General features: G+C 34.8%; 1 protein-coding gene across 5 annotated transcripts in view; it reads right to left on the reverse strand.

Moving 5' to 3' along the window:
• LIN52 (lin-52 DREAM MuvB core complex component) overlaps positions 1-19,049 on the reverse strand; it is a 100,813-nt gene that overhangs the window by 75,130 nt on the left and 6,634 nt on the right. For 4 of the 5 annotated variants that reach the window (XM_019640442.1, XM_019640447.1, XM_019640443.1 and 1 more), the window contains exons 4-5: positions 15,939-16,005; positions 14,121-14,204 (exon numbers count right to left, since the gene is read on the reverse strand). In XM_019640442.1, coding sequence (XP_019495987.1) covers positions 14,121-14,204; positions 15,939-16,005 — 151 coding nt within the window. Of the gene's footprint in view, positions 1-10,341; positions 10,888-14,120; positions 14,205-15,938; positions 16,006-19,049 lie in introns of those variants that run through there. The other variant, XM_019640445.1, reaches the window with a different exon arrangement.

Raw genomic sequence — 19,049 nt, forward strand, 5'->3', positions numbered from 1 at the left:
AAAAAAAAAAAAAAAGAAAGTGAAAAGGGCAGCCACGGAGTGGGATAAAATATATACAATTTATATAACTGATAAAGGATGTGTATCCAGAATATATAAACAATATTGCAAATCAATTTTAAAAAGACTGGCAATCCAATTTTTAAAGATGGGTGAGACATGAATAAGCCCGTCCCAAAAGAGGTTATCCAAATGGCTAATAAACGTATGGAAAAGTGTTCAATCTAATTAATTATTAGGGAAATGCAAATGAAAACTATACTGAGATACTACTCTACCTATTAGAATGCCAGAATGTCAAAGATTGAGAATATACCTGTTAGCAGGGACTTGGAGCAAATAAAATTGCTGATGGGCTTATAAACTGGTACAACCACTTTGGGAAACTGAAAGTCTTTACTAGAGCTAAATATACATAGATCCCAATGACCTACCAATTCCACTTTTATATATCCAACAACATTGCATATACCAAAAAAAAAAAAGACAGATACCAAGAATATTCATAGTATGTATTTGTAATAACCAAAAGCTGGAAACAGTCTAAATGTCCATCATTAGTAGAATGAAAAAGTAAAACATGTTACATTCCTACAATGGAATACAATATAGTGATGAAAATAAACAAATGACTGCTAAAGACAATGACATGGAAAATTTTATAATCAAAATGTTGAATGAAAGAAGCCAGACACAAGAGTACATAATTTGTTATCCATTTACATAAATTCCAAAAACAAGCAAAATTCTTTTATGATATTATAAGTCACAAGAGTGCTCGCCCTTAGGGAAAGGGCAGGTAGTGTCTGGGAGGGCCATGAAGGAGGCTTTGTATATTGGTAAGGGTCTATTTCTTGATCTGTTCTGGGGCATAGCTACATGGGAGTGTTGATTTTATGAAAATTCATTGAGCTGTACATTATAACTCATGTACTTTTCTTTTCTCTGTATTCTACTTCAATTTTTAAAAGTATATTGAAGAACAAAAAGTGGTGGAACTGTGAAATTATATCCTGAATCTGAAGTCTCATTTTAGCTATTTTTTCTTTGCATTCCATATCCAAAACTTCAGTCTGTCAGATTCAAATATCCTCTCAAAGGATTTCTTCACTTTTCCAATCAGTCAATTTTTAAATATATTCTCCTCCAAAGAGTCAATGCAATATAGCAGTTCTTCCTTTAAAAAGGTCATTCCTTTTTTTCTAATACATTTTTCAAATCTTTTTCAGTTATACCAAATAGTAGTAGCTTTTACCAAGCTTCTAATTTAGAATTAATAGTTAGAGCCACTTCTTGTCTACATATTAAAAGTCATTATTTTTCTAGATTTCCTACAGCAAAGTGCTTTGTCGTCATCTATAAATTCCAATGTAATATCACCACCCTCCCAGATATTTCCAACATAAACCAGTGGAAAGAACTAAGAAAAAAAAAATAGCTCAAAGGAACTGACATTACACTGAAAAACAAACAAAAAACAGTCTTCATTTTGTTGAACTCTCTAGAGTAGCAAAATTAAACTAATAAATAAACAAACAAAAAAGCAGAAAATGTCAATTTATTTCCCCAGGAACAAAAACAGTTATTCTTATACCCAAAGCCTGGAAAGAAACTCAACTCCTATGCACACCTATTGCAATTATTCGGGTCTTTTTGTCATAACAAAACTATATTCCAAGCCAAAGGAAAAAAATAATATTATGTCCATTTTACTTCTCAACAAAAGAGCTGCAGTTTTATTTAAGACGGACAGATAGTCTAAATGGGTCTTTGCTCCTACTGAGTCGTTAATACTGAGTTCAGTTCTCTAACTATTGGGAAGAAAGGCTGAAAACATAAAGCTTGACGAAATCCTGGCCAACATTTGCTTATGAAAAGATGCCTCTTTCCCCAACTAAATCATCTCTTGCCCTTGACCCAGCTTACCACTCATTTTGTTCCCAAATTTCTACTTCTGGAAGGACATGCCAAGGATGAGAAATGGAGTGTCAACTTTCACCTTGCTAATCATCAGCTGCTTACAATGATCAATTGTTGTTAATGGATCTGGTTATTTTTAATTTAGAAACAGTCCATAAAAGAGTTTAATATTTTAACTGCACAGAAAATTAGGAGGTAGATCTTTCAAATAACTAATTATGTTTCTAGAATGGTATACAATTTTTCTTTACAGTTTTAGATAGTTTTTTTCCTACTTAACAGAATGTGTTCATTGCTGACAACTGTAAAATTTAGAAAATTTTAAAGAAAAAAAAAATCACTCAACATAGCCATTGAAACATACTGGTTTATTTCCTTCCAGTCATTTGTCTATGCCCATGCTCTTAAAACAAGACAAAAACGAAAAACGAAACAAAAAAGAAAAACGAAACTGCTGATTTTGTGTTCTAAATTTTTTCACTTACAATTATCCCTACATATAATGAGCACTTTTTTTTTGTGCTTTAATGCTTTAACATGATTCTTCATGGCTACATTGTCTTCTACTGTATGAATGTACTATAATTTACCTGGTTACTCTCCTAATGTTTAACTTTAACTGTTTCACTATATACATCTTTTTACCTATCATATATTTCGTAGAATTATGCAGAATGCTATTTTGAACCCAACGCCATCCAAATTAATTTATGCTCTGCCTGCTTTTCTAATCCTCCCCCAACCCTCCAAAAATTCAGAAGGGAATAAAACACTACAAGCACTTTATGGTAAAATCCTCTTTGTGTGTAAAGCCATTTCAGAGGCAATGTTGGTTTTATGAAATAACTTGACTAATGGATAAAAGATATGAATGCTTATAGGATTTAAAGGTAATTTGAGGCTTTCTGTATCCTAATTTGTTAACCAAGGGGAAAAAGGGAAATAATGGCATGTTTTATTTCCCATTAATATAATACATTTTTAAAAACAAACAAGGCTAAATTGACAATTTCTAATTATGAGTAATAACCGTGATCCCTTCAAAGTGGGATTTCTAGATTTTACACTGTATTATTACAAAAATAAGATTTTATACTGAATTATTACATAAATGAGTATGGTGAGATAGTATGGCAATGCAGAAAACAAAACAAAGTTTCATTTAATATTTGAGAGATGCAGATTACAACACTGTCTTTAAGGAGCTTTTCAATCAAGTTCCCTGGCTTTATTTTTCAGGATAAAATAATTTAAATTTATACTTTCTTGAATTTCCAGTCATTGTCAACAGACATGATCAAGAAACATGGGGGGGAAAAAAGTTCCTCTTCACAAGAGAAAAAATGGACACAAAAACAAGATATTAATATTTTGCTTATCAAGCTGGTAACGACTTCAAAAAATTATAATTGATAATAAGGATGTAGGGGTAGACAGTGTCTTTCTGCAAGACAATTTGGCAGTATATTTCACTCTCCATTAGAGATACCAAAACCTCCAACCACATGTAAAATGTAGTCTTCACTCCTAGGAGGCGTTTACCCTGATGCGGACATAATTCTTATATAGCTGTTAATAATAGATGCATCAACATCAGTTTTTTGAGCCAATTACTGTTACTTCAAATTTAAACTTCTGAAATTTTTTCCCAGTTAACAAAGATTTGGTGATTTAGTATACACAAAAGCCATAACAATTCCTAAACAGCTGTAGGTGGATAACTGAATGAAAAGGTATGAAAACTTTACAATAGTAATTTATTCAACTTAGAGGCTTAATAACCTGCTACAAAGTATAGGGACTCTACAAATCCATTTCTGAAGTTATGGATATCCTTTTCTACATATTCATTTCCCTGAGAAAAAAAATAACGATTTAAAAACATCACCTGCTGCCCAGGTGACGTGACTAAACTAGACAAGAGCATTGCTTTCATTCTATTAATAACACCAACCGATACCAATGGCTTTTACTTATTTCTAAGAAAATTAAGGTGCCTGCCTACAAAGGGACATGTGAAAGAGTTAGGAGATTTTTTTTTCCTTTAAGCAAATCTCTTTCCTCCTTCTGACTTCCCTGTTATTAACCAGGCAAACTCTTAACGTCAGCTTACTCCCCAAGATCTATAGAGTTACCCACCTAGTCCTGAAAAGGATACACCTGAAATATCTATTGTCAATGAGCTGCTTCCCAGTCTCACTGCCACTATTCATTCAAGCCCTCAGTTCTTCTTGCTGGACTCCCACACTAGCTTCCAGCCTCCTGTCTCTACATTCCATTCTATCCTGTGCACTAATGTTTCCTGAAGGTGCGTGACTTCCCTACTCAGTCTTCAGAGGTAGAATTTTTAATGGCACAGAAAAATGCTTATGATAGAATGAAAAAAAAAAGTACATACAGGCTAAAACCATATACATAGACTATAGTCTCAGTTACATGTTAAAAAGCTTGTCTGGGCTGTATGAGCACATGTATAAATGTGAGCACACATCCATACATAAAGGGCAAAGGGAGGGCCGCGAAACACATCAAATGTTAACAGTGGCTATCTCTTAGTGGCAAGGCTAGGCTATCTTTACTTTCTTCATCTTTACAAGAAACAGATTTGTGGTAAAGTTTCTTTTAGTAAAGTGTCTCACAAGCCATCTACAGTGAACATATAATGTTTAGTCATTAAAATACTTTAAAACATTTCACATGTTCCCCATTACCTGTGAGTCTAACTCTTCACCCCCTAGAGTTCAAGCCTCTCCTTAATCTGGCACCTATTTCCCTCCTAGTCTTAGCTCTTTTGACCCCTAGTATAACCTGGAATCCCTTAAGGACCAGATTAGATCGCACACATTGTTCCTCGAGCCTAGCAGTTATTTCAAACTCTGCTTTGCTTTTTTTTTTTCTTTTTTCATTCCACCTAGAATATGGTCCCTCTCCATTTCCACCTATCAAAATCCTATGTATTCTTCCAGGTCTATTTTCAATGATTCAGAAATAGCAAATACTACCACACAGCTTTCTCTTGCAGACAACACTAATTGACGTTTCTGATTCCTGACTCCTTCTCAAAATCCTCTCAATTAAACAGACCTACGGTAGGCAATCCTTACTCATCAATCCTTGTTGACATACAAAATGAAATTTACCTGCCATCCCTGCAATCTAATGCAATTGCCCTCTTCCCCCCTATCCCCATAGTTCTTTGTACTCTTGGAGAGCTTATCTCTCTATTTTCTATTAAGAATCATTTACTTAATTGTCTTATCTCCCTTTCCTACTAGATTCTAATCTGCACAGGGCAGTACTTATGTCTTATTTATCTTCATAGCCCCTACAGAGCTTTGCAGGAAGTAGGCACTCAAACAGTTGCTGAATTGAATACTTCATCTTTTGCTATTATTTCTTCACTCAAAATGGCTAAATAGTTGAAAGCTTTATTTTAAAACAATTAAGTTCTTCTTGAAGGACTTAGTTCAAGTTCATTTCATCAATTTTAGCTAACATTCCTGCTTTAATTTAATAAGATATTGTCTGATATTGCACAATAACCAGAAGAGTCAAAGAACAGAACAAGATAAGCTGAGATGAAAGAGCTGAACCCATTTTGAGGGTCTTATATTCAGGTATAGAAGCTAATGAATTAAACGACCACATTTTGAGAAATTTTATCTACCAATCTCCTTAATCAAAAGCAAAATGTTATTTCTGACAATAGAGAAAGGAAAGGACTCAGCATAAAAAATATTTGTTGCTTAAGAAAGGAACTGTTTGGGGCGGGGGGGGGAAATATGGAGAGATGAAAAGGAAACCAAAAAGCTAAAAATCAAGCAAGGCATCAACAAAGTTAAGCAAGTAGTCTGGTCAAGTCACAAGAATTTTTTTACCTAAATCAGAAACCCAATTCAAGAGACTAGGGTAGAGGAAAAAATTAGTAGTACAGTAAGACTCATGCTGCCACCTAGAGGTTAAAAGCTAGATGAGTTTTCTCTTCAATCAGTAAACTGCAGTTAATTTAATTTTCAACTATTATAGATAGAGGTAGGACTGAACAGACTTTATAAAGTAAGCCAGACAAATAACTCTGATGTCAAGCCACAATGAAGACTACTCAGGGTATAAGAGTCCAAGTTATTCTTTCCCTGCCCACCTTCATAGATTAAAATAAAAAATTAACAGAGCAAACCGTTCTTTAGAATTTTAATTAGATGGGAAACAATTTCTAAATATAAATGGCCACTTTTTCAAAACTCACATGCCTACAGGGTCATACCACAGGCTAGCTTGAAGCAGAAGTTATTCTGTGGTACTACCACCAAAGAAAGTTGTACCTAATAGTTGCTGGTGCAGACAACTTCATCAGTGTAGATTACTGGAATGAAGTATCAAGTTTAAATGGGGAAGACTCAATCTGTTTACAATAAAATGTTTCTTTTAAAAAACTATGGTAAGTGATTAAATTTAGTCAAATAAAAGTCCTACCGAAACTGCTAAATGAACACACAGGATCAGACTATAAGTTAGCACAAGCAACTACTTATATCAAAATCAGCTAAATTTCTTAAAGCTTTTTTTTAGATGGTAATATACTCAGTGTGATCTTACTTACTTAATAACTTCTTAGCTAATCTTTTCTTTATAGTACCAAGGTAAATTCAAACCAGTCCAAGTAAATGAGTATAAATTAAATTGAGATTTTTATTTATTTTATAGTATGTGGAAAGTGTAATCAATAACAAATATCAAATTCAACACCTCTTCATGATAAAAAACACCCAACAAACTAAGAATACAAGATAACTTCCTCAACCTGACAAAGGGCATCTACCAAAAAACACCACAGCTTACAACACAATGCTTTTTCCCTAAGATCAGGAAGAAGACAAGGATGTCCACTCTTGCCACTTCCATTCAACACTGTATCAGACTTATTAGTCAGGGCATTTAGGCAAGAAAATGAAATAAAAGATCCAGATTGGAAATGAAGAAGTAAAACTCTTTATTTACAGATGACCTGATTCTGTGTATTGAAAAGCTTAAGTAATCTACTGAAACACAATTAAAACTAATAAATGAGTTGAAATAAAGTTTTAGGATACAAAATGCATATATAAAAATTAACTGTATTTCTCTACAGTAGTAATGAACAAACTGAAAATGAAATTAAGAAAACCATTTCATTTATAATAGCATCAAAACATAAAATACTTATGAAGAAATTTTAACAAATATAGTGTAAAACTTATACCCTGAAAACTATAAAACATTGTTTGAAGAAATTAAAGACATAAATAAATAGAAAGACATACCGCACTCATGAACCACCTTAATATTATTAAGATGGCAATACTCACCAAACTGATCTAGAGATTCAATGCAATCCCTATCAAAATCCCAGCTGACGTTTTTGCAATAACTGACAAGTTAAAATTCCTGTGGAAATTTAAGGGGCCCAGAATAGCCAAAGCAATCTTGAAAAAGAACAAAGCTGGAAAACACACATCCCAATTCCAAAACTTACTACTAAAGCTACAGTAATCAAGATAGTGAGATACTGACATAGGATAGAAAATATAGATCAATGGAATAGAACTGAGAGTCCAGAAATAAACCCTCACGTTTGTGGTTAATTGATTTTTTACAAGAATGCCAAGATAATTCAGTGGGAAAAGAATAGGCTTTTCAACATATGGTGCTGGAACAACTAGACAGCCACATTCAAAAGAATGAATTTGGATCCCTACCTTACACCATATACAAAAATTAACATAATATAGGCATAAATCTTCAGGATATCTTGGATTAGGCAATGGTTTCTTAGGTATGACACCAAAACACAAATAATCCAATTTAAAAGTGGACAAAGGTTCTGAATAGACAATTCTCCAAGAAGACACACATCTGACCAATAAGCACATAAAAATATGTGCAATATCATTAGTTATTAGGCAAATGTAATTCCAAACCACAAACCATTAGGATGGAGATGATAATATTTTTAAAAAAGAAATAATAACAAGTATTGGCAAAGATGTGGAGAAATTGGAGCCCTCATACACTACTGGTAGGGATGTAAAATGGTACACCCAGTATGGAAAACAGTCTGACCTTTTCTCAAAAGGTTATATGTAGTTACTATGTGACCAGAAATTCCACTCCTAGTTATAAACTCAAGAGAACAAAAACATATGACCACATAAAAACTTGTACATAACTGTTCATGACAGCATTATTTATACCAGCCAACCAGTGGAAATAAAAGAAATGAAGTACTGATACATGCTATAGCATAAAAGAACATTGAAAACAATATGTTAAGTGAAAGAAATCAGGTACAAAAGACCATATATTGTATGATTCCATTTATATGAAATGTCCAGACGAGGCAAATTCATAGAGACAAAGCAGATTAGCTACTGTAGTGAAATACAATTAATTTTTGTACATGCATCTTATATCCTGCAATTTTAGTCAACTCATTTATTAGTCCTACTCATAGGCCTGTAGAGTTTGGAGAGAGGGAATAGGGAGTGACTGCTAATGGGTATAGAGTTTCTTTTCAGAGTGATGAAAAGGTTCTAAAATTGATTGTCTGATGGATACACAACTGAATATACTGAAACTCATTGAATTGCACACTACAAATAAGTAAAATGTAGGGTATATAAGTTACATCTCAATAAAACTGTTATTAAAAAAAGAAAAAAGAACAATGCATCAAAGCCCCCAAACTTTAGCCCTAATTTCAAATGGCATGATCTGTTGCTTTCCCAATTTTCACATTCTATTTTAAAATATTTTTAATATAGCCAGTACGTAGGTAATCTGCATGATACTAAAAGGTTTGTAGCCTTAAGACAGGGGAATTATTATTATTATTATTATTATTATTATTATTTTAAGAGTAAAAACTGCTGAGAATCAGTAGTATGCAGTAAGATTCATGATATTTCAATGGGTCTTAATAAAGCAAGCTGTATATTATTGCAACTTACAAAACTAAATCAGGATCATACCCAGGTCATGATAGCGATAGAGTAGGTAGGGTTCAGGTAGATGATTAAAACCAAACCATTATCAACAAACTTCACACTATCTTTACTATATGTGGTTGATGATCATCCACCGTCATAAGAGGAAAAATTCCAGATATTACAAGACCTTCAAATATTATTTCTCATCACTAAAACACAAACTATCCAGAAAAAGAATAATTTCCAGAAGTTTTCACCTTTTCAGTTTTAAGTCAATGGATTTCATTAGAAAAATCCTGTCACTTCATTTGAATGCATCTGCAGTTGATCATTCATTCAATCAAAAAATACACATTGTACATTTACTATCTACCAGGTTCTCTATGGGCTACAAAGACAGCCCAAAAATATGATTCTTGCCTTATAGTTACTATCAATCCAAGAGATAAGACACGTATCAAAAGTCTCCCAGAATGGCAAAAGGCCATACAAATGAAACAAATGAACTACTCTAGAGTAATTTGGGAGGCCAAAAAAGAGAGTTCATGGGCTGGCCGAGTGGCTCAGTTGGTTAAGAGCGCGAGCTCTTGAGTAACAAGGTCGCTGGTTGCATTCCCACATGGGCCAGTGAGCTGTGCCAAGCTGAGTTGCCACTGAGCTGCCAACCGGTAGCAGGATGGCTCAGCTGGTGAGAGCATGTGCTACTAACAACAAGGTTGTGGATTGGACTCACAGATGGGATGGTGGGCTATGCCCACCCGCAACTAAGATTGAACACAGCACCTTGAGCTGAGCTCAGTGGTTAGAGCGTGTGCTTTTTAGCAACAAGGTTTCCGGTTTGACTCCCGCATGGGATGGTGGGCTATACCCCCACCCCCTGCAACTAAGACTGAACATGGCACCTTGAGTTGAACACCGGGAGCTGCCGATGGGTGACTGAATGGCGACTGGACGTGGAGCTAAGCTAGCTGCGCCCTCCACAACTAAGACTGAAGGACAGCAACTTGGCTGTTCTCCTCCCCCATTTCCCCCAACACTGTTCCCCTTCCCCAACTCCCCAATAAAATATTTAAAAAAAAAAAAAAGAGTTCACTTTCCAGATAGGTATGAAAAGGAAAGGCTGATGAAATGTAAAATACTGGGAAGAAGGATGAATAAAAGTTCTAATATTAGAAATAGGTCAGGGAGGACTCTCTCAGAAAAAGGAATAGCGTGCATAGAATTAGAAGAGGGGAAAGTGCTTTGGGAAGTGACTTATTTCAAATGGGAACAGGGCATGGTGTTTTGGTAGGGCAGAGGTAAGAAAGAAGGCTAGAGCCGGAGTGTAGAGGATTTTGAATGCCATGCTAAGGAATCTGATTTTTATCATACAGGTAATGAAGTACTACTAATGATTTATGAGCAAAGGACAAACAGAAGAAATGGTAATTTAGGAAGGACACAACTCAGACGGTAGTAACAGAAATGGAATTCTTTATACAGTGAGGCAGTTTATAATTTTTTGTATTTCTATACATTTCGTGGGAATTTCATATAAATTAACTGTCCAACTCAAGCCAAGAGGCCCCAATCATGAGGAGTATAAATGCCTATACAAAAAAGTATTGCATTCCCAAATCTGCACACCAAAAGGATTATCTGAGACATAATCATGTACCAAATCAAAGGACAGGGTTCATCTTTCAAAAGACACAATCTAGTTACTATCAATGCTAGAAGGTTCACATTATTTCTGTACTAACATTTAACAATGCTCTGGGGAAGTGACAAACAATCATGTTTTGAGGACAAATATTTTTTGCATTTTTTTTCTTTCCATCATCTTTATCAGTACAGATATTTGCATGAAAACAGGATCACTGGTCCTTGGGGATTCATCAGTTCCTATTGCTTATTTTTCATCCATGTCATCCTCTCAATTAATGCAGGAAAGAGGATTGAGACATTGAAACACCAGATTAGGGTGTCAAGTAAATGTCAACCCCTAGAGTAGATGAATAATCTGTAAGGACAAAAAAAAGATCTTGTTTTTATGCAAATATACTATGCACAATAAAACAAAGAGAGACTGTATCCAAGAAATCCAATACATATCAATGTAATTCTTTCCAATTCTAAATTTAAAAACTATTTTCTACCTCAGCTAATTTGTAATGATCAAGGAAGGAAAATGACAATTGGTTGCAAAGCACTGCCACAGAAGTCTAAATAAGGCTGAATTTTGAACCAGAAAATAATTTTGAAATATCTCAGCTGTGCTCATGGGACTTATCTGTCAGAAATAAGCATTTCTGTTGTAGAGTTTTGGTTCAGTGTTTAAGGTGGCTGATTAGGTGATTTCAAATACCCCCACCTCCAAAGCCTTAAGTTTTAGAAATACACGTAATAGTAATAATGGTTTTAACTGCATGGATTAAAAACTAAAACTAAAACAAACCACACCAAGTTTCTGATTCAGTGGAAAGCCATTAAAACAGACTTTATCAATGCTTAGGGAATTGACTCATTATTCTAAAAATTGATAAAGAGAAAGAATCATTTATACAGTAAGAACAGATTTGAAGATAATAACAAATAGTTGATAAAATAAAGAGCATCACAGAAAAATTCTAGCTAGTAAAAAGGAATGACAGAATCAGAATATTACCATTGTGCAACCTATAATAAAATAAGTGGATCCAGGCAGTTATCAAAGGCTGCTAAAACTCTTGGTGTAAGGCTGATGGGAGTATTTTACAATGAATAATCGATCAGGCTAACAATAACTTTATCAATGAATTAATCTTAACATCACAAAGAGAGACAAACAGACATGTTATTCCTTCTGATGGATGTATACCCCACCATTAAAAAAATATTTTTGCCAAGCTAAAAATCATGCCTATATCTATGCAAGCTTTTAGAGTCAACTAGCAGGAAATAAAAAGGGTTAGATGAAAATACTAAGTACCACCACAGGGATGTAAGCACCAAAATCTAGAATACCAAAAATTCTACAGAACAAATAACTAGGCTTAATACTTGGCAAGGGAAAGTAAAAAGGGGGTGGAATTGTGATAGATTAAGAGATTTATCAACTAAATATGGTACACATCTTACTTAGATCCTGATTCAAACAAACTAACTGTATAAAGACAATTATGAGTCATCCAGAGAAATCTGAATCATGATTGGCTATTTGATGATATTGAGCAAGTTGGTTAAAATTTTTTAGGTATTATAATGGAATTGTGGTCTTATTTAAAAAAAAAAAAGAAGAAAGAAAAAGAAAGTAGAGTCTTTGTCTTTTGGAGTCACATATGAAGTTAGTTGACAATGAGGTAATATGGTGCCTGAGATTTGCTTTAAAATAATTACAGGAGGTTGGTATAAATGAAACAGATTGGCCATGCTGACTACTGAAGTCAGGTCATAAGTACATGAGGTCATTATTTTATTCTCTCTACCTTGGTGTATGTTTAAAATTTTCCATAATAAAAAGTAGGGGAAAAACAAACAAACCATTTCATTATGTTTCTCAGTAGGAAAGCAGAAAAACTATTCAGAGAAAATATAGCAATTTCAACTATAAATAACTAGAGATAATACTGTTGATAAATAATTTGGTAATATAGCTTCTTGATACACATAAAATTTATTTCGAAAAAAAATTGACAGAGATAAGATTGATCATTATGATTGTTACATTTTTCACTCAGAGCTAGAAACAGAAATCAATTTCTATACTATATAAGCCTTGCATTCATGAATTTAATAATCACAGATTTGCCTTTTCATTATAAACCCTGAAGGTCCATGACATACCTGGTAATTAGTACTTTTGCCAAGACAAACTTTAATCATGAGAAACAACCAGCACACAGAGGAGAGGTAGGTCACACAGTGAGTGAACCTAGTAGGCCACCTACCAACCACATCTCAAAGCAGTTTGTTGTTCTCTGCTCCTTGATTCATGCAGTGATTAAAAAATGTTTCCTTGGTAAAGGAAAGTTAATTGCTAATGACAGTAATGAAAATAAGGAAAAGACAAAGAGGGCTAAGGAAATGATGACTAGTAGTCAAAAATTAGAAGTTTTTAAATTAAATTTTAAAGTGAAATGTTGAATTTGGAAGCAACTCAACTCAATGATGTGAACAAATCCACTATATGCTCTATAAACAAAAAAAGTAATTTATGAAACTGTTTTTAGGATTGTTCTAATCCATCTTCAAATCGGTACAAAACTTGTATTTATGAAGAAAAATATAAGCTATAGTACCCTCTCCAAACTGTGAATTTATGAAAGTCTCAGGAGATACCCACTGAGAACAAAGTTCTAACCACTGTATTTATGTTGAGTATCTCTTGCAATTACACAGAATTTTCTATAATTTCTTCTCCAGTTTTATAATGAATACAGTATGGTAAGAGATACAATTTATAAAGAAACAATTTTAAACTAAAAGAATGAAGAACAGACAGGAATAAGTGAGAATTTTTACTGATGGTAGCAGATTATGTTTTTGGTCGGCTATGTATCCCTTCCTTTGAAGAACCAATTGCTCCCTCCCATTCTGTGTGATGTGAGTCAAGAGACTGCACCCAGGACCCAAGCCTGGTCCATCACAGTGCTCCATGCTACCTGGTTAACGGACTGGTTCCAGGATAGGTATGTGAAGCAAGATGGAACAGTCAGAGTACTCCCCAGGACCTTTCTTTTGGAACATTCAGAAAAGATGTTCTTTCTTTGGGGATTCTGAGATTTAAAGACACATAAACTAGAGCTCCTTTTGGCTGCTTTCCCCAGTTCTAAGAAAAAGCTTTCTGCAGCAGCAAAGAATAAGACGAATGCCTGAGTAAAACAGAGCCCTGAGATGCAGAACAAAAGCAAGAAAGAAAACAAATCCCAATGACATCATTAAGAGTCATGGATCCTCAAAGATATCCTCAAAGCGATTTCTACTCCTGGAATTTTGATTTACGTGAACTAATAAAGTCCCTCTTTTGCTTAAGCTAGTAATAGTTTGACTGGACATTCTATCACTTAAAACTAAAAGGATTCCCATTACACTTTTACTGTACAGAGAAAAATAACTTGTTAGCTAGTAAACTCAGTTATTACTCCAACACACTCTCTCATAAAAGGCACTCTTCAGTGACTTCTTACCTTCATAAAACCCATTCTGAATTATAGTTAGAACTCATCATGAAATACACAACAGGAAACATGGAATAAAAGTGATCGGGTTACTCACACTCATCCAGCCCCAGCTGATAGGCCAGGTTCTGCAGGCCTCGTACCTTCTCCATCAAATTAGCTGTGGTGAGGCTTCCCAGTTCTGAAACAGAATCACTTATTTCAATACCATTTCTTTACACTGTTCTCTCGTAACAACTGACTCAGGTTGGGAATCCTTGTTATAAAAGTTTTCAAGCTTAATTCCTATCAAATAAGTAGAAAATGAATCCATATCTCGTTTCATCCTACCATTCTACACACACACACAAAATCAATGAATTTTTTTCCCCCACTACGGCAAAGTGCCTCAGATGAGCTTACCCACTTACTGAAAAGAAAGTTAGCATAAATACAATAGCAAATTATGTGTTTTATCCTAAGGATCCCTTTTGTAACATTCATTTTGCCTATCATACAAAATGAATACACCATTAAAATATGAAACCTTGTGATGTGACATAGCACTGAGGAAGCCTATAGACAGATCTGTCTTGCAAAATGGACACTGTCTCCACTATCATTTAAGCCCTCATTACTTCAATTAATAAAAGAGCAACAAAACACATATTGCTCCCCATTTCCCTAAGTTTAGAAAACAAAAGCTAAATATTAATCCAAACTTCCCTTTCAAATCAAATACCCATACAAAATTTTTAGTTTACCAGATAAAAATACAATATACTTAAAACAAAAACTTGCTTTCCCAGATTTTCATTTAAATAGCACCCAATTCCTTTTAGGTTTAAGACACAGGTCAGTTTGCAGGGAACCTAATGCTATGCTCCCTTATTAAAAATTTAAAGTTTCCTTAGAAAATACATACTGATGGCATATTATATAAATGTCTGTTTGGAACATTAGCAATGAACCCAAAATGCCCTTGAGACTTAATATTTCCATCGTTGCAGGAGGGGGTCTGCATTTAAGCATTTCATGCAGAACACTGAATTACTTCTGAAATCAAATAATGGTGTTCTTCTCTCCACTTATCATGCCACTCTCATTATCAATATCCGGCATAAGTAGTAGACTTTCCTTGATCTGTTCAGCTGCTTAAATAGCTCAAGAGTCCAAGATTTTTACCTTAATTTTAGTCTATTACTTTACAACCATCATGAATCTTATCTCCAGAAGGATGATTAAAAAATAAATAAATAAAGTAGAGCAAAATCAAGGAAAATTAATGTTTTTTAATTTAAATTTCCACTTGTGGTTGAGTTCCAAGTAATTTATCAAACAACGATATCCACTACTTACAGTATTCTTTATTGGAAAAATTGATGGAATAGAATGAAATAAAAGACACATGTTAAACCACTAAGGGGTTGTCAATTAATAGTACTGACAACAAACACTATATGGCAGTAAATTCTAAATAAGGCGCTTGTTTATAGTGGAAAGAGACCAGACTTAAAATAAAAAAATAAGAGTTTAAATTTTTTAACTCTAACAAATCTTCGTTAAGTTAACCTCTGAACCTTAGATATCATCATACCTAACTCATGGGACCTTTATGAGAATTAAATAAGAACATTTATGTGAGAGCTTTTTGTTAACTGTAAGCGTTATACAAAATAAGGGTATTATTAAAGGAATTTAGTGGCAAAAGAAATCATTATGACCAAGTCTTGAATTGGAAGGATTTCTACACATGGAAAAATAAAGAAAGAAAATAAAAATTTAGACATGAAGAATTCTTAATAAGGATGGCTAAGTAGGCAGTTTGACTGAAGCTAAGAATACTTTTAAGGAATAGTGAAGAAAAACTGGAAAGCTGGCTTATGGAGGAGTATAAATGTCAGGTTAAAAGTTAGAGGTCACCAGCACCGCTTACCTTTCAACATATCGATGTCATCACGTTCTATTTCAGCCATCCATTTGGGTGGAGAACTAGTAATAGGCTGTCAAAAAATAAAAATATATCCATTCAGATACATACAAAGTGTGAAGAGAGCCTATTCTTCTTTTTTATAAGTAGCTTGTCACATAGCATTCAGGTTGTTTGAAAATATTGGCAAATTATAATTTCTAACACCTGGATTTCTCCAGGTTCAGAGATGGCCTCCAAATAGTCACCTCACAAAATAATACTGCTCATCTTTAAAGCTGGTCTTAGAGAAACAGTCTTAGAAGAATTAGGTCTGACTACTATTATTGTTTCACGCATAACAGGTTAGTATAGCAATGAAAGAAATTACTTGAAATTCAGTTCTGGTGAAAGCTTCCAACTGAAAACTATTTGAAATAATAATCAGTAACATTCTCTAGCAGAGAAGATTCAAGGAAGAAGCAAGAATGAGAAAATTCTCAATCTGCAGAAAGACTGTAACGCTCATCACTTTATATTTCATTTTATGGTAGATGTTTTAGAAAACTTTAGAATTTTAAGTTATCTTCTCATTTCTGAAAGTGAACTTACACAATTCGAAAAACAGCCCTTTCTTGGGATGGCTTTGGGCAACAGTTTTCAATCCTAGTTGCACATAAGAATCACCCAAGTAACAACCCCAGAAAAATACAAATGGCCTGGCCACACCCTAGATGTACTGATTGAGTATCAGGGCTTGGGGGAAGGTCAAGTGGAAAAAACAGAGCAAGGAACGTTACATACGTATTTTTTAAAAGCTCCACAGGGCCGGCCGAGTGGCTCAGTTGGTTAAGAGCTCGGTTGGGAGCACCAGCTCTGAGCAACAGGGCCCCATTTCGGATCCCACATGAGGGCCAGTGACGCTGCACCCTCTACAGCAAAGATAATGAACAACAGCTCGACCTGGAGCTGGGCTGCTGAGACTCGCCTGCGACAGCATAGGTTGCAGTGGGACTGCAGCTGGCTGCCAGGAGCTACATGAGTGGCTGGCAGCCAGCGTGAGCGGCTGGCAGCCAGCGAGAGCTGTGAGTGGCCAACCAATGACCAGCAAGTGACTGCCTCACCCGGGAAGAGCACAATGATCATACCAACATGGGTCAGATGAAGCGACGTCCTCCACAACTAGACTTAAGAACAAAACAGCAATTTGCCTACCTGTCTGTTCCCCTTCCTCAATTCCCCAACACTGTTCCCCTCCCCCAATTCCCCAATAAAATCTTTAAAAAAAAAAAGCTCCACAGTTGCACACTGATGGTTCTGTTGTACAGGTAGGGGTATGGTTGAAAAACATTACTTCACCTTAGAGCCCTTTTCTTTCTTTTAAATTAATATTTATTTGGTACCATGTGACAAGCCAAACACTATATATGCATCATGTCATTTATTTCCAAATCAACCCTGTGAAGCAGGTATTATCTTTATTTTACAAATGAAAAACTGATGTACAGGAAGATTATATATCACTTGCTTCAGGTCACACAGCTAGTAAAGCCAGGATTCTGAGTTCAGAAACCACTACCCTACACTACCTCCCCTAGGAGGCTCTAGGTTAAATTCACCATTTTTATCCCTGGTAGGGAAATACAGTATACCAAGGGATCTTAACCTGGGATCTTGGGATGACCTTGAACTTCTAGAAAGAAAACAATATGTATGTGTACACTTCTAAGGAAAAGGTGTAGATACTTAATCAGATTTTCAAAAAGCACTATACTCTAATAAAAGTTATTTTAAAACTACTTATTTATATTTACAACTCAAAATACACCGTTATCAAAATATAATTAACTAAACTGAAAAGTCAGTATGAATGAGAATGTAAGAAAATTAAATCAGGTACTTCCTACTCAATTTACTAGACAAAAGCTGATCTAATAATAATAGCTACTTTATATTGTTTATTATGTCCCAAGTATTTTACAAAGTGTTTACCACTCATTATGGCATTTTATATTAAGAATCTTATGAGGTAGTTTCAGATGAGAAAACAAAGGCTCAAAAGTGTTAGGAACCTTGCTCAGGTCATAGAGAGTTAAGAAGCAGATTCAGGATTCAAATCCCAGTGTGTCAGACTCCAAAGCCATACGCTACCCTGAACTCCTCATGCTTAGTTAGGTCTTACTGAATGCTAACAGAGCACAGGCCAGCTTACATATAACCCTAGCTCTTGAAAACAATGGAAGAGGTTACAAAGTCAGACTCTCTCTGAAAATTACTCTTATGGGACCTGAAAGCCACAGGCCCAGAGGGGTCTTAATATTTAACTCAAATAATGAGCAGAGAAGCACACAAGTACTGTGAGAGTGACGTTACAAATCCCCAATAGTATGGTTTAATAGAAAGAGTGTGGGCTTTGGAATCAGACAGACCTGCATTCAAATCCTGACTTGCCACTCACTAGGACTTAGGCGAGTAACTTAACTCCCAAAAGCACTGTCAGTCAGTGCTTTTAACATTGGGCTCAAATGTTTCTAAGTATGGTGTTAAGAGTATGGATGCTAGTACTCAGACTAATGGGTTCAAAGCTTGATTCTGCCGCTTACAGCCTATAACCTTGGGTAACCTACTCACCCTCTCTGTGCCTTTTCCTTGTCTGTAAAATAGGAATAATATTAGTATCTATGCCTCATGGTTTTGTGAAGATTAAATAATATATGTATAGCACTTAGAACAGTGCCTGGTACTTGGTAAACACTATGTAAGTGCTACCTAATATAATCATTATATTCTCTTGGTTGTGGGAATATGTAAGAGAAAACATGTATAATATCTAGCACAGTGCCTACTGCCCTGGAGGTAGAAAAGTTGTGGATGTCTTCCTTCAGTTTCTGGTGAGCCACTGAGAAATTTCAAAAATCCTCTAAGGAAGCATAAGTTAAGGTCATAATGCATCACATAAACAAAAGAGAAAAGCTTCAAAATCATAGTTTGGGCAAAAAGAATACTGGAGTTACATTAAATATTTCAACTGCCTTATGTTAAAAGCTTTCAAGCTAAGAAAAGAGGCAAACAGAGAAAGGTAGAAAAGCCATAATAGAGCATTTGGACAGAGGAAGACATTATTATCAATTAACATGA

Source organism: Hipposideros armiger, unplaced genomic scaffold (assembly GCF_001890085.2).
Source record: "Hipposideros armiger isolate ML-2016 unplaced genomic scaffold, ASM189008v1 scaffold_49, whole genome shotgun sequence".
NCBI lineage: Eukaryota > Metazoa > Chordata > Mammalia > Chiroptera > Hipposideridae > Hipposideros > Hipposideros armiger.